The 14,233-nt window shown below is 52.2% G+C and overlaps 9 protein-coding genes across 9 annotated transcripts; 4 read left to right on the forward strand and 5 right to left on the reverse strand.

Moving 5' to 3' along the window:
- Positions 1-904: 904 nt before the first annotated feature.
- Positions 905-3,367, forward strand: SNOG_09007 (hypothetical protein; the record flags this gene model as incomplete). The annotated part of the gene is given in 6 exon segments (XM_001799258.1): positions 905-1,426; positions 1,504-2,185; positions 2,281-2,793; positions 2,842-2,944; positions 2,963-3,107; positions 3,164-3,367. 6 exon segments carry the CDS (start codon positions 905-907, stop codon positions 3,365-3,367), a joined length of 2,169 nt encoding a protein of 722 aa, XP_001799310.1.
- Positions 3,368-4,384: 1,017 nt separating this feature from the next.
- Positions 4,385-5,578, forward strand: SNOG_09008 (hypothetical protein; the record flags this gene model as incomplete). Its single annotated transcript, XM_001799259.1, has 1 exon — positions 4,385-5,578. One exon carries the CDS (start codon positions 4,385-4,387, stop codon positions 5,576-5,578), a length of 1,194 nt encoding a protein of 397 aa, XP_001799311.1.
- Positions 5,579-5,919: 341 nt separating this feature from the next.
- Positions 5,920-7,158, reverse strand: SNOG_09009 (hypothetical protein; the record flags this gene model as incomplete). The annotated part of the gene is made up of 2 exons (XM_001799260.1): positions 5,920-6,890; positions 7,032-7,158. 2 exons carry the CDS (start codon positions 7,156-7,158, stop codon positions 5,920-5,922), a joined length of 1,098 nt encoding a protein of 365 aa, XP_001799312.1.
- An 808-nt stretch (positions 7,159-7,966) lies between these two features.
- SNOG_09010 (hypothetical protein) lies at positions 7,967-8,234 on the forward strand (the record flags this gene model as incomplete). The annotated part of the gene is made up of 2 exons (XM_001799261.1): positions 7,967-8,033; positions 8,143-8,234. The coding sequence occupies 2 exons, from the start codon at positions 7,967-7,969 to the stop codon at positions 8,232-8,234; spliced, it is 159 nt and encodes a 52-aa protein (XP_001799313.1).
- A 748-nt stretch (positions 8,235-8,982) lies between these two features.
- Positions 8,983-9,843, reverse strand: SNOG_09011 (hypothetical protein; the record flags this gene model as incomplete). Its single annotated transcript, XM_001799262.1, has 1 exon — positions 8,983-9,843. One exon carries the CDS (start codon positions 9,841-9,843, stop codon positions 8,983-8,985), a length of 861 nt encoding a protein of 286 aa, XP_001799314.1.
- Positions 9,844-10,001: 158 nt separating this feature from the next.
- On the forward strand, positions 10,002-11,000 carry SNOG_09012 (hypothetical protein). Its single transcript, XM_001799263.1, has 5 exons — positions 10,002-10,069; positions 10,224-10,276; positions 10,369-10,418; positions 10,474-10,597; positions 10,652-11,000. Exons 1-5 carry the CDS (start codon positions 10,045-10,047, stop codon positions 10,856-10,858), a joined length of 459 nt encoding a protein of 152 aa, XP_001799315.1. The 5' UTR covers positions 10,002-10,044; the 3' UTR covers positions 10,859-11,000.
- A 278-nt stretch (positions 11,001-11,278) lies between these two features.
- On the reverse strand, positions 11,279-11,616 carry SNOG_09013 (hypothetical protein; the record flags this gene model as incomplete). The annotated part of the gene is made up of 2 exons (XM_001799264.1): positions 11,279-11,445; positions 11,499-11,616. The coding sequence occupies 2 exons, from the start codon at positions 11,614-11,616 to the stop codon at positions 11,279-11,281; spliced, it is 285 nt and encodes a 94-aa protein (XP_001799316.1).
- A 767-nt stretch (positions 11,617-12,383) lies between these two features.
- Positions 12,384-12,977, reverse strand: SNOG_09014 (hypothetical protein; the record flags this gene model as incomplete). The annotated part of the gene is made up of 1 exon (XM_001799265.1): positions 12,384-12,977. One exon carries the CDS (start codon positions 12,975-12,977, stop codon positions 12,384-12,386), a length of 594 nt encoding a protein of 197 aa, XP_001799317.1.
- A 273-nt stretch (positions 12,978-13,250) lies between these two features.
- On the reverse strand, positions 13,251-13,440 carry SNOG_09015 (hypothetical protein; the record flags this gene model as incomplete). Its single annotated transcript, XM_001799266.1, has 2 exons — positions 13,251-13,348; positions 13,380-13,440. The coding sequence occupies 2 exons, from the start codon at positions 13,438-13,440 to the stop codon at positions 13,251-13,253; spliced, it is 159 nt and encodes a 52-aa protein (XP_001799318.1).
- Positions 13,441-14,233: the final 793 nt, after the last annotated feature.

The following is a 14,233-nucleotide window of genomic DNA, read 5'->3' on the forward strand; positions in this document are numbered from 1 at the left end:
GAAAACACCCAGCCTGCCCCGCTGTCCGTGTGCGTGCCTGACACGGACACTTAGACCAGATCACCTCCATGGCCGCGACCTTGCGAGCAGGTGTGCAAGGCGTCGCGACGGTCTAGAACTGTCATCGCTGATCGCGATAGCTGTGAGGCATCGCGCATCGACGACAGCTGCGCCGCTTGGGCGACGGCTGCATGGCACTGGCTGCGTCCCACATCAGCCGAGTCAGGACAGGCACCGGACTACGCACCTTGGAACTGCAGCGTCATGTCACGCCACGATGGGGGTTACCGGTGTGCGGTATGCACTGCGTCCAGAGACATCATTCATCAACACCACGCGTGCCTTGCAGCTGTCTCACGATATCGGCTTGCAAGACCGACTCGGCGTTGATGCAGCCTTGGCGGTCTCGGACAAACTATGACGATCATCGGCTACTCAGCCTCAAATGACTCGGTCAGATCATGATCAGAATCATGATCAGACAGTGTCTACGACACCAACAGTACGACTCTCTACTTGCTGCAACATGGCCTCGCCGGAACTTGTCTGTAACGTCGATGATCCAGTACATGCAACCTTCTGGGAACCGTGGACCTTGGAAACTTGAGCGGTCACGTGCGTCTACCTATCGGATGGGTTTGCCGGGCACCGGGCACGTCATGTCGGACATGGTGTCCAGGTCCCAGGTGTCTGGATCTACTACCACACACCTTTATGCTCTCGATGATCTTGATCGTGTTCGGCATTGCTTCGCACATGAATCTCTTTCGCCGAGCGCTCGCAATGACGCACTCGGATATCTCATGGCTCGGACATAACATATCCGAGCTGCTCCTTCCTCATCACGTAGCTGCCTCACCACCTCACCACCTTTTCTCACTATCCACGCCTCTCAAATTTGACCATGAACGACACTCCTCCGAGGCCTCGAAGACAGCGAGCAATTCTGTCGTGCAATGACTGCCGCCGAAGAAAGCTGAAATGCGATCGTCTAGCTCCATGCAACCGATGCATCAAAGGCGGTGTCGCTCAGTCGTGCGCGTACGGACCTGAAGCGTATAGCGTCGTGTCTGATGAGCTTCAAGAATACGCCATCAAAAAGAGACGGAGAGGTTCGAGGAGCCAACAAGAAGTCCAGTCACACATCGCCTCTGAGAGCAGACACCATGTATGCGAGCAAGACTCCACACTGCAACCGGATGTGACAGCACAAGATCGGCTCGAAAAGCTTGAGCGCGAACTCTCTCTCCTTCAGCAACATGCTTCGACTCATGCGCCAGAGCGGAAGGATCAAGTGGAATTCCTCGCTAACTCACCTGACTTGAAAGGCATCAGCCGCTCCTCTGCAGTTATGGGTATACTGAAAGGACGTGGATACGGGACACATTTCTATGGCGCTTCTTCAGCCATGTCTATAGTTGCCCAAGTAAGGCTCCTCTCCTTGATTGTGTCGCTGGTGACCACGACAGACATCAGGTTACTGCCATGGACTGACAGTTCCAGTTTCCCGAGCTGCGTTCGTATATGAAATCGGCATACAGTGAATCTACGGCTCGAAGATTGTCACAGGACATGAAAGCGTCTGAGGACCGGGCTCGGCAAATGCAACAACACCAGCGTATTTTCAACGCATCAAGCTTGCGATCTTTGTTCCCCGAACGACGCACAGTAGACCTCCTCCTGAAGAAATACTTCGACACATTTGAGAGCACACTAAGAATCATACATGTGCCAACCTTCAAAAAAGCTTACGAGCAGTACTGGGATAGTGGCGCTACCACAGACACTGACATGGATGCCATTATACTCGCAATACTAGCATGCACAATCTGCACGGCAACTCACACAACACCCCGCTATAACCACGCAGGATCGACATTCCACTCCAAAGGCGTTCTGTGGATTAGAGCCCTCGAGGCCTGGCTGAAGCGGCAGAGCAACAAGCGCCGCAGCTTGGCGACGCTGCAAGTGCGCTGCTTGCGACTCCTGGCTCTTGCGACAACACGTTCGAAGGTCAAAGAATACTACCAAGAGGTACAAACACATGTCGCAATCATGCGCTCAGGAGGCATGCATCGGGATCCAAGTATATTTGGAACCCGGTGTTCGGCATTTGAAGGAGAGATGCGGAGAAGACTCTGGGCAACAACTATGGACATGGAGCTTCAAGCATCGATTGACAAAGGTTACTTCCCACATGTCACTTGTTCTCTTAATCAGACCTGATCGCGAACCTAGGTGTTTCATCTGTGCTTAGCGGTCTAGACTATGATTGTTCAGCACCTCGCAATATTGACGACGACGAACTCACAATTGATCTGCTTGCGCTGCCTCGCTCTCACGGAATCACGACGTACACCGACACAGCCTACCTACATCTGTCCAATTCTACGCTCGATCGGAGAATTGCAATATGCTCATTAATGAACAGTCTAAAGGATAAGCCCGTCCTGTACGAGATTCTCGAGCATGAGAACAATCTCAACCAGCATATTACCAATATACCTTCTTGGGCCGACGCCCGATCGATTCAGGTTAAGCAGCTTCTGGAACTTCAGCTGCGGCAATTTATAGTCATACTTCATATGCCGCGCGTATTAGAAGTCGACGCAAGGAGAGAATCCGAACGCCGATACGCAATGATCACAGCTCTCGATGCTGCGGCGGCGACGATAAATCGACACACCTTACTGATCAAGACCGGGAACTTCTCCGCACTTTCGCAGCGCCTCGATTATCTCCGAGCCATATTGCTCATCACACACATCGCGTATTACGCGCGCAGTGAAAACGGTAATCGACTGAAGTCGCCTTGCCTGATCCCCTGCTGACGCCACTAAGATAACATCCTACCGCGCCTAGCCAAGCAGATATTTGATGACAATAAAGAAAAGGCTCTTCGGCTCCTTGAGGAGCGCGCGATGCGGCCGGGTAAAGGAACCGAGTACTTCTGGTATGTTAGTGCTGCAGTCAGCCTCGTTGAGACGCAGTTCCAACCCTCGCAGTCAGACAGCTTGAAAAGGCAGGCGGCTGACAGGGTGGCCAAATTGCTGCACAAATCATTATCAGTGTTAGATGAACCGACGGAAGAGACGCTGGCGACTGAGGTCAGTACCTTTTCTTAGATTATTTTGAGCATGTCATAACAAGTGGATGCGAACAGGTCGTGTTGGGGACGCGTCCCAAGACGCCGACGACAACATCCCAAGTACTTTCTGAGCCGGCACCGATGGATATTGTGGCAAGCGCTGGGCTAGAATTTGATGCTTTTAATTTCGAAGACACCTCGGAATTCATGATGGACGATCTCTGGTTCCTCAACATTCCCCCACTCGATGACATTGGCCAGATGCCTTCTGCAGTTTAAGACCTTGCGCGCCCTAAGAGTACCAACAAGCATACAATATACGACAACCTAATGGTAAACATTCAAACTTCCGCTTTGAGCGGATACTATCGACCTTTGTTGGCTCAAACGGCACGTTCAGCTTCCGTTGAGGTAAATGGATCGGATTACCTACTGCAATTAGCCCGCGACATCACCGACCTAACAACACACGACCCACAACAAGGCTGGCCCAGTTCACTTCGAGTAAGATTAATTGCTACTCTAACCGCATCGTGACACCAACAGTCCCGTTACACAAAAAGTAAACACCCGACAGTAGCACGGCGTTAGTTGTTTGAAACGGCGCTTCCGGTCATGCTCGTTGTACATGTCCACCAAGTATACACAACGACTTCTGCTCCGTTCGCAGCCACACGTCATGCTCAAGTTACCAGAAAGTGTCCTGGAGTAACAAGAAATTCGATGTTCATGACTGCTCGGTCCGTTCGGTCTGCATCGTTTGACCGAAATATTGGAGTTCCCGCTGCGTCATCTCGCCAGTGTTTGATCTCCACCTAGCGCCGACCTCCAACCCGGCACTTCATCATCACAAACCGAGGAACCCATGACTTCGCCTCTGTCACAACAGCAATCTAGAACCTCAAGCCTGCAGAATTAGAACGCCGTGTAGCGACTGACCTATCGTGAACCATGTTGGCTGCCGGCCAGACCCACGTTGTTCTCCCGCCGAATGCCTCCACCGATATGAGCTTGTTTCTCCAGCACTCAAATTTCCTGCCGAATCTCCACTGTAGTGTTCGGAAGGATTGTTTAGGGAATAGTTGGGGGCGTTTTGTAATGAGGCGTGGAAAGGAACTTATCTACGCTGACTGCACTCGTGAGCTGATGGTTGTTTCACGTTCTCTCGTCTTTTGCATCACCGTCATTCATTACTGCAAGCCATAGCGCTGCTTCCATTCTTTTCAGTCAATCTCTACAGCTGACGCGAGTCGTCCTACAACTCTGATCTACAAGTCGAACTTGAGATCTGACAATATGAGGTCTATTATCTTCGCCCTCTTGCCTTTGGCTGGCCTTGCCTTCGCTGAGTCCTCAACCTGTGATGCCCAGCGTAAGACCGTCACGAAGACGCAGTATGAGTACCAGACCGTCACTCCTGTTTTGGCCGAAAAGGGAAGAGCCACACCAGAGGCTGTCACCTCGTCCTCATGCTCCAGGCGTACCGTCACGGCCACCAAAGTCGAGAAGGTCACTGTCACCGTCGGTGCTAGCAACACGGACCCGGGGACTATCGACGTGACGAGCATCAGCTACAAGACTGTAAAGACCACTGTCACCGTCCGTCCTTCCGGCGCTCCACCCGCCGCCTCCCATGCGTCTTCGTCCCTACAATGGGGCAACTACCCCAACGCAACCTACCACGCTTCTAGCAGCGCAAGATCGACATTCTTGACTTCTAGTAGCGCACCTGCGACACCGACATCCGATCTCCCCTCGTTCTCTGTCATTGGCCAAGCCATCCCCACCTCCGAAGCTGCTCCTGCTGCTGCTGCCACCCCCAAAGTAGCCGCCGCCGCACCCCAAGAAGCACCTGAGACGGTTCCTGGCACCTCAAGCGCCGCCGCCGGCTCCAAGCGTGGCGAAGCCACTTTCTACGGCGGCAACACCGCTGGCGGCATGTGTTCCTTCACCGGCTATACCATCCCAGCTGGACTCTTCGGCACCGCGCTCACCGACTCCGACTGGGACAGCGGCAACGCCTGCGGACAGTGTGTGTCCGTTACCGGACCCGACGGCAAGACCAAGATCACTGCCATGGTTGTTGACCAGTGCCCTGGCTGCGGCCCGCATCACGTGGATCTTTACCCCGACGCCTTTGCTAAGCTCGCCGACCCATCCAAGGGCATAATCAACGTGTCCTGGGACTTCGTCCCATGTGGTATCACGACGCCCATCGTGCTCAAGAACAAGTCCGGCACCAGCAAGTTCTGGTTCAGCATCCAGGTCATGAACGCCAACGTGGGCGTGTCCAAGCTCGAGGTCAGCACGGATGGAGGCGCTAGCTGGAAGGCGACGACCCGTAAGCCGTACAACTTCTTCGAGCAACCGAGCGGATTTGGAACAGATAGCGTGGACATCAAGATTACCAGCATTGACGGTAAGACGGTGGTTGTCAAGGGCGTCAGCGTTACGCCGAATGCGTTGAAGACGGCTGGTGGGAACTTCTAAGTCGTTGTGGATGCATTTGCGATCCGCGATAGGGGAGAAGGTTTGGTGCATTTTATGGTCTTGAATGATTAGTTCGCTTCTTTGTATGTCTTTTATCTTATATTATATTCAAATAGCACGAAAGTATGCTTAATCCAAGTACCCGTATTCTGAATTGTAGATGTGTCCAGAATCAGTCTTCTGTCGATGATATCGCGCTTCCTTCGACAGCGGTTTCATCTGTGTAATGGTTATGGCACCTTTGTACCGTGCAATGCACATGCGAGCAGCTTTCGCTGTCTGAGTCATATGGTCTGTGTCTCCCCGAAGTGAGGTGCGCATTAAGATTGCGCATTTCATTTCTAGAACTGACCCTCTCCCGTCCCCGGATGCGTGGAAGGCGCAATTGGATCAAACATGCCCCAAATCGAATCCCCCCAAAGATCCTCCGGCAGCGAAAAGTCCATCGCCCCAAAGTCCATCACCCCAGGTTCATATGACAACGCATCTTGCGTCGCAGTCTCCCCTCCGATCTCCTGACCCGCTGTGGAATCCTCGCCCGCAGCCCTCGGCGACGCCTCCTCCACCTCCACCGGCCGATTCCTCAGTACATGCCCCGTGGATATCGCATCATACCACAACGACGCAGCCATGCGATCGTCCACCTTGAGCTTCGCCGTCTCCAGATCAATCGGCGCTTGCTTACACAGCACGTCGAATAAAATCGCGCCTCGAACGCGCTCATCTCGCGGATCCTCGCCGCTGAGCGTGAGATAGCGCTGCGCAAGCGCCACATGGTTCCGCGCGAGTTCCTGCTCCTCCGGCTGCGCGTTCACATTCAGCACGAAGAAGCGTATCAGAAACGCGGTAGAGAGGATGAGTGTGCGGTAGTAATTTTTCGGCAGCGTGTTTCCTAGATCCTGCGGGCGCAGGTTGGGGAACTCGGTTGAGCGGTAGGCTAGACCTTGGTTGGTGAGGTATGCGATGCGCACGGCAACGGTGAGGGCTTTGCGCATGAGGATTTCGCGCGCGGACCGGTCGGATTGCAGGCGTAGGATGACGGTCGTGTACAGCAGGATTTTTGCGGTTAGATACGCCATTTCGGTGCGCGTTGTCCACGGCGTGGGGAAGCGTGTGCGCAGGCTGTCGAGCTCGGCGTCGATGATGCCGATTAACGAGTGACTGACGTTCTCCTCGGAGTTTTCTACGATGATGCTGAAGAACTTGGCCAGCGTGTGGTGCACCATTACTTCGTAGGCGAATTCGGGGGGCAGCGGGTAGGTGCGTAGCATATATTCGATGGCTGCGAGGTCGGTGAGGCTCTTTATGGGAGCTGTTACACCCACATGCTTTGCGAGACTGGTGGATGTTTAGCGGGGAAAGACAATGTCGTGTGTGCTGACCTACGAGGTACTGGCTACGAAACACCCGAGCCACGTGTGAGCTCTGGCACGTGGTGACCCGGCATACACACCTATGCTGCGTAGAGACGGCGCGGGCTTCGCTCGATGAAGGCCCATGTACATGGCAGCGTTGACAGCGACGCCAGAATAAAGCCAGCTGGGATCCTCAGTTTGACTCTCGAGCGTCAATGGGAACATTGTCAGGTATGTGATTGCCTGGATGGTTTGTAACGGCAGGGGTGCATCAAGTATCTCATTTCGGAAGTAGTGAACAAATGGCTCTCGAAGTGTTGCAATGATAGATTCGTACGACGCTATTATAGGTCTTGCTGTAGTAATCGCGACGATAGTCCAGAAGAGAATAGGTGATAGGTCGTATAAGCTTGAAATGGATATGGTGGGGTTCAATATTGGAAGATGGGGATAGAAGTGAACGCAGAAGCTGTGTAGTGTCAGCAAATCAGAACGTGTGATTGCATGGGCGCAGATGCATACAGTTGGAAAATTTCGATAACGGTATCACTGTTGATAACACAATCGTCCAACTCATAATCGTTCCTCTCGAGACCGGACAGATCTAGCGTGGCGGTACCAGTAAGGTTCAACGGATGATCCGGCGAGTCTTGGGTAGTGTCCAGCTCATTGGGTGATTCCGTGTGGCTGTGGACTGCATCATGTCTCGAAGTCTTCAAAGCTTCAAGCTCCTTTGCCATCTCTTCTATTCTTCTACATTCTTGTTAGCTCGATTCTTCCCTACTTCTGGTACCTGCATACTTTCTTGCCGGAGTTCGTCGAAATGCAGAATCAATCACACATTGCAGGTCTCTGGTCTGACATCTTGTACATGGTGCTGGGAAGCGATCCCTCGAGTCGCATCGCAGCTTTCCCCGTCAATGAGAGGTCACATCCTCAGCGGCAAATCTTAGCGAGACGAACCTTGACTTGCTTGCATTGCGTGCAAGTCTTGACGGATCGGTTCCTGGCCCTGTCGAGCGCTTTTGATGACATGGCGAGTTTCGCTCCTGAGGCCAAAGTCACAATCACCACAACCCACGTATGCAAATGCACAGCATGTAAGTACTTTTCAGAAGCTGCTTGAGGTTAGGGAATTGCTGAACAATCACGATTGTGTTCTTTACCTCTATGCAAAGTTAGACTTCGGGAGACTGCATACCTGAGTAGGTTTTCACACGTCAAGCTCAGAACTTCGACAGTGCGCTCTTCAGGACCACAGTTTGGTGGTAGTTGCTGATGCCTGGCGATTTGACAGATGAAAGAACTAAGATGGGACGCCTCGTGCACGGGCGGCCTGCGGTATCCTCCAATACCAGTAATTTGTCGTCTGGGCGCATTGCTAGTGGGACGACCCCGCAACGATGACTTTTCGAACAACTGTATTCAGGCCATAAAGACTTGGAGATTACTCGTCCACATTATCATCTCCTGAGCGAATAAACCACAACATAGAAAGATGAGCTCGCTGTGGCACGCAAAAAAAGAATTCGCATTCGACCTGACCTCAAGTAAGTCGCAGCCCGCACGTCCACAGCTTGAACCTACCAGGGTTATGTAACCAGGCTCTTCAAGCGATACCTTAGCCATCGCTTACCCTCCATGCCGACAGCGACTGTCATCCTTGCCATATCTGACCTCGCAGAACCTTTGTGGTCTGATGAAGATGTGCATCGAATTGACGGATCAGCGAAGCCGTGATAGCTCGACAATTTTCGGGGAATGTTGGTCGGCTGTGTTTGGAAAAGTTGCAACCCACGCGAACGACAATTCTTTCGAAACTTTCGCCATGGTTGTGTTGAATGACAGCCCGTGATGATCGGGCTGGTGCTGGCGCCGCGTTACTGTCTGAACGAAATTCGCGATGCCATACATTTGCGACTGAATCACCACCCAGAGCCGATCAATGATCTCCTCATTTCGGGCTCCTGGGTGGGTGCGGGTGCTCGCTGCTCCAATTCTCGGGGCTAGTCGATAGCGATCTTAGCCATACTGGACTGCTGAAAAGCATCACTCCACGACGATGCAGAAGTTGTTCATGGCTGGCTTATCCCTTAACTTCTTCTTCCCCGATTTTCGCGGAAGAACCTTTCCATTCCACGTGAAAAGGTAATAACACAGCTTTGTCGTGTTCTTGCTGAACTGCTTCATGAAGCCAAGGCTCTTCATGATCTGTAACAAGAGTGGCTCGTTAACGTATCGAGAATTTTCCACGCACGGCAATGGTAGCACCAGGAACAGAAGCGGCACGCTGGGTTTCAGTGTCTCCGAATCCTCTTTGGCGGGCCGGAGAAACTTGGTGAGGCGCTTGAGCATCTCGCCGCGACCAGCTGCATCTGGTACGTAGTTGAGCACCAAGGATAGCGAAATTATGTCGAATTGCTCGCTCTCGGATGCAGGAAGTGGCCGCTCCATAAAGTCTTGTTGTTCAATGCCGGGACCCTGGCTGTTCAAATCGATTCTCGTCATCTCAATCTTGCCCGGGAACTTGGAGATCTCATTTTTCGCTGAGAGAGCGCCCACTTCGAGACAACTTAAGGGGGATCCAGAAGCGTGATCTTTCTTGTCGATAACCTGCAGTTGCTGAAGCCAGTCTACCAGGACCTTGCTGGAATCGCCGCCTCGGTCTTTCGCCTGGCCTTGCTTGCTGGCCGCTTGGTAAGTTTTGATGCCGCCATTCTTCTCTATGGCTTGGGCAATGTCATGGGCGGCCTTTGCATCACCTCGTTTTAGGGCTGCTGCATGGTCCTTCTGGAGGGTGTGATGGGTGCGGATGATGGTCCGAGACCGCTCGGATGTCATTCGATCCTTTGGACGGCTTGCAGGCGGCCGCCCACTCGCAAGTGTCTTTGTGCGCTTTTTGACAGTCATGGTCGCCTCACATATTTGGTGTTGGAGCTGGAGTTCGCGATGCCGAGAGTTCGATCTGTGTTTTTGGCGCTAGCATCCACATGGTGACTAGCGCGCTCCACTCGTAAGCGAGCCACAGAGGGCCAAATTCGTTCTTTCCAGAGCGAACTTTTTGCTCTTTGACTCTCGACACTAACACGACAGGACCATCACATCGCCAAAATGGGACCCAAGGCCACCACCAAGAGTACGTTGAAGAAGCCTTCTTTCGACCGAGGAGAATAAATACGCATTGCCGAAGCTTTTGCGCGCGGAACCGGACACATCGAGATCGCGAAGCAACAGCGCATGCGCCTCAGTCGAACCCCCCCAATTTGCGATCATGGCTAACATTTCTGCAGCCACCAAGACTGGCAAGCAGGCCAATGCCGCTGCTAAGTCGGCCCTCCGCGGCGTAAGCCTCCCTTGATCCTCTTGAGTCGTGTCAGAATTCATCTCTGACGGGCTGTTTTTCTCGTGTGATGGGCACAATTAACGAGATGACAGTCGTACGCGAACAAGAAGCGGGCGATCAGGAAGAACACCAGCTTCCACCGGTATGTTGAGGTTGAGATGCGCGCAGTGAGGTGGACGTCGGCTAACATATCACAGCCCCAAGACCCTCCAGCTGTCTCGCGCGCCCAAGTACCCCCGCAAGTCGGTTCCCCATGAGCCTCGCATGGATGCCTCCAAGGTCCTTATCCACCCGCTCAACACCGAGTCCGCCATGAAGAAGGTACGCGACACTGGAATCTGAATGGAGAGGATCAACGGACTAACACCGGGACAGATCGAGGAGAACAACACCCTCGTCTTCATCGTCGACGTCAAGGCCAACAAGCGCCAGATCGCCGCTGCTCTCAAGAAGCAGTACGACGTCAGCTGCGTCAAGATCAACACCCTCATCCGCCCAGACGGCTCCAAGAAGGCCTTTGCCCGCCTTACCGCCGATGTCGACGCTCTCGACATTGCCGCCACCAAGCTCGCCATCGTTTAAGCGACTTGTTTACGTATAGGCACGAGATACTTGGGGCTGGTTATACCCGGCAACGGAAAAGCGATGTTATGCATCATGGCGGCGTTCAAGGATACCAAGTCTAGGATGACTGAATGAATCTATTCCCACATGATGTCACTACCGGGCTCTTGCTTCCGCACTTTCGTACTTGGACTGCTCGTGATGCGCATGAATGTGATCAAACGTGAAGCATGGCTTAAAGTGACATGATTGATGACCCTAATACATGCACATTTCCGTTCGTTACACAGCCACTCGTTCTCAAAGTATGTGTAAAAGAACTAAGTCCATATTGTACATTTCTTCATATCTTGTCGATATCATACATTGCCGCCTCATGATTCGCATCGACTGTGACTTTTCGTCGTGTGATCCGTCATCCCATATACCACCAACCCTCTATTGCCTCAACCTCTCCAACTCCCTCAACACCACCAAATTCGCATCCAAAAACCGATCCACGCACTGCCTCATGCACGGCTCCTCGTACTTGTCCAGCTTGCCGTTCTTGACGTTGCCCGCAGGTATGCATTTGCGGAAGCAGGTGTCGGTCAGGGAGTGTATTGCTGGATCATCAGTCCAAGTGTCTTATGATGCACGTTGGTAATTGAAGACTCACATGACTGGATCCTAGCCTTCTGTCCCTCGTTCATAGCGAACTGCTGGAGTTCCTGCTTGTCGCGGTCGCTGAGCTTGCTCAGGTCGACATTGGCGAGACCGCCTCCTAGTGCGTCCATTTTGTGTGGTAGCAGGGTTGTGAAGAACGAATTGAGTCGGTTTGAGGGCGTGGAAGATGTGCGTGTGGGAGAGGTGTTGCGCTCGCAGTGTCTACAGAATTTCTCGATGACGGTCTTGAGCTCGCATCGGAGGTTTGCGATCAGGAACGCCGATGGTTGGCTTAGTCAGCTGTGCTACCATCACTCTGAAGAAGATTACCAGACATCATTCTTGTACCGTGCATAAATGTCGGATATTTCTTTGTGTCCATTTACACTCGTACTCTCGTGTCATCATTGTCTTATCAAACCATCATAACCAAGTATGCCACACCAGATCGACCGACCGAATAACTTCAGTGTACTGCGGAAGCTGACATGGAGCGTCGCAACGCAGCTTGCTAATGCAAGCAGTACAGCATGATTTTCCCTTCTAATGTGGCTTTCTCAAACTGCACCCGAACCGGCAAGTACTGGCTGGAGCAAAGTGTTAATTCCAATGCCAATCGGCGATGTGTGTGGAAGATTGTGCATCATGACCAACTCGCAAGTGCCATGCTCTGGAACCCCCGCTGCATCACTTCTCACAAATACACTGACCATTAAGACCATTAAAACTAGAAGTTCTGTTGGCAATATGTTGATTGTTCTAGCTATGACCAACATCAAAGACTTATTGCAATCGCAACGGCAGATAACTTGTGAACCAGTAAGCTTCCAGGAAATACTCTCAAGGAAGCTCATCAGACTTCCATTGTTCAAACATCTCTTTGATCCCTCTCTCGGACTCACAAGATGATAATGTGAAATCCAACCGGACACTTTCCACAGCCCCCATCAGATTGCGTAAACGTCAGCGTAGTATCGTTACTACAAATACTCCCTCCAACACTGGTAAACGCCTGACCAGGCGTATAATCGCACGGCCCACCACCAAGCCGATACGCCTCCCCAACTCTAATCAGCGGCGCATCCGCAAACGGCGCACCCAGAGGCGGCTGATTCGCCCAAGTAGTTTCGCCCGGGATCGGGTATCTCACTCCCAAATTACCCTGGAAGATAATATTTCCTGGCCCTTGTTCCTTACCGCCGGTGCCGAGGAAGAGCACGAGGCTGCATGTCTTGTTTTGAGCAGATGCGGGGATGTCGAAGCGTGTGAGTGTGCATTTGTCGTGGGGCGTAACGATGGCGGACTGACTGGCGGGGAAAGTGTGGTTGGGCTGCAATTGGGACACTGGGAGGAGGAAAGCGGGCGAGAGGCTGCCGGCGGGAAGTTGGCCGGTTGGGGCTATTTGGGGGATTGGAGGGCATTGGGGAGTGATGTATGCGGGAGCGGCTGCTGAGATAGAGCATAATGTTGCGAGGAGAGTGAGATATTTCATGGTGAAGTGAAAATTTTGTCGAATGTCGAAACTTGTTGCACTCTCGAAGATGCTGAAAGCGCTGTAGCAATTGAGGAAAGGAGTCGAAAACAATAGTTTACACGACTTTATACGAAGATTTGGAAGTTCGCTAAGGTGTATGTTGTGAAACAACATCGCATTCACGAGGGGCTGCATGGGGCTTTCCGCCTCGACGAAATGAGCTTCTGCAACAGACTGGTCATGTATTCATGCATAGCGGAGTGAAATGGTGACGTTGATTGTGCAAAAGGCTTATATTGCGAGCTGAGTCTTACAGCTGGGCTTAGCGACACTTTTGCTGTAGTCCAATGTGCTGTATGGCGCAGGGAGGATTGGTCGAATCTGGTCATCTGCAGCATGTCCAAATTATCGTATGCATACCGATCATCAACCCAGGCTGAAGGCTCTTCTCGTCGCCCGCATGCGCGACCTCAAGAATCATGTCACCTCACCTTCATGCGGCACATCTGCTGATCGCGCTCATGTCGGCACAAGACGCGTGCTTTGGTAAATCGTGGTGACTCTGGGAGAATACCTTCGGTACCCAGTCGAGTTTGCAGAGAATAGATACCTTGTTTCAATTATGGCTTTCGAATTATTGAGACCTGTGGGTTCCAATATCGCTGGTATCATACACACCGGTGTAGTTTGACATATTCTTTACAATTACTACTTTGAACTACACATCTGCAAAGTGTGATGGCGTAGTCGTGGGCGTCATGGTACATAGCTGGTATTTATATTGAGGCGGCTGCACTACGATTATTCTACTTCCATCTCGTCGGAATGGATTCGGGCTACGACATCGTGAGCGGTCCGTACGACATGCGCCTCAGGGTGCGACATGATCTAGCGAGTACGTCAAAACGCGCGGACTAGGAGGTTGTCGGTGCCATAACCTCTGTGCAATCTCTTCCTCGAACTAACAATCTAGTTTCATGCTGTAAATAAGGCGAATGAGGATCCCATTTGACGGAGTGGTGGAACAAGGATGACAAATCATAAGCCTTGCATTGTAAAGCTCTTCTGGCCTTTTTCCTTGGGTTTTGTACTCCCTCGATTGGTCCACCTATATTGAAAGTGGTCGCCAAGGATGGTCCTGAACTGTTGAAGAAGATTCAGGAGCTTGTCAGAGAGGCAGAAGCCAACGGAAAGCCAGTTGGGTCACAGGCAGCTCAAAGCCCTAAAGGTTTTCAAGACATTTCTGGCATCATAGGCACCTTCACCGGACAGGG

Source organism: Parastagonospora nodorum (genome assembly GCF_000146915.1).
Source record: "Parastagonospora nodorum SN15 chromosome Unknown scaffold_14, whole genome shotgun sequence".
Taxonomy (NCBI): domain Eukaryota; kingdom Fungi; phylum Ascomycota; class Dothideomycetes; order Pleosporales; family Phaeosphaeriaceae; genus Parastagonospora; species Parastagonospora nodorum.

Bases quoted from the DNA above. Each gene is read 5' to 3' on its own strand.
- SNOG_09012 (XM_001799263.1), top strand. From the start codon at position 10,045: ATGGGACCCAAGGCCACCACCAAGA. The intron at 10,277-10,368 runs GTAAGCCTCCCT...ACGAGATGACAG, and splicing joins CTAAGTCGGCCCTCCGCGGC to TCGTACGCGAACAAGAAGCG. The intron at 10,419-10,473 runs GTATGTTGAGGT...AACATATCACAG, and splicing joins AAGAACACCAGCTTCCACCG to CCCCAAGACCCTCCAGCTGT.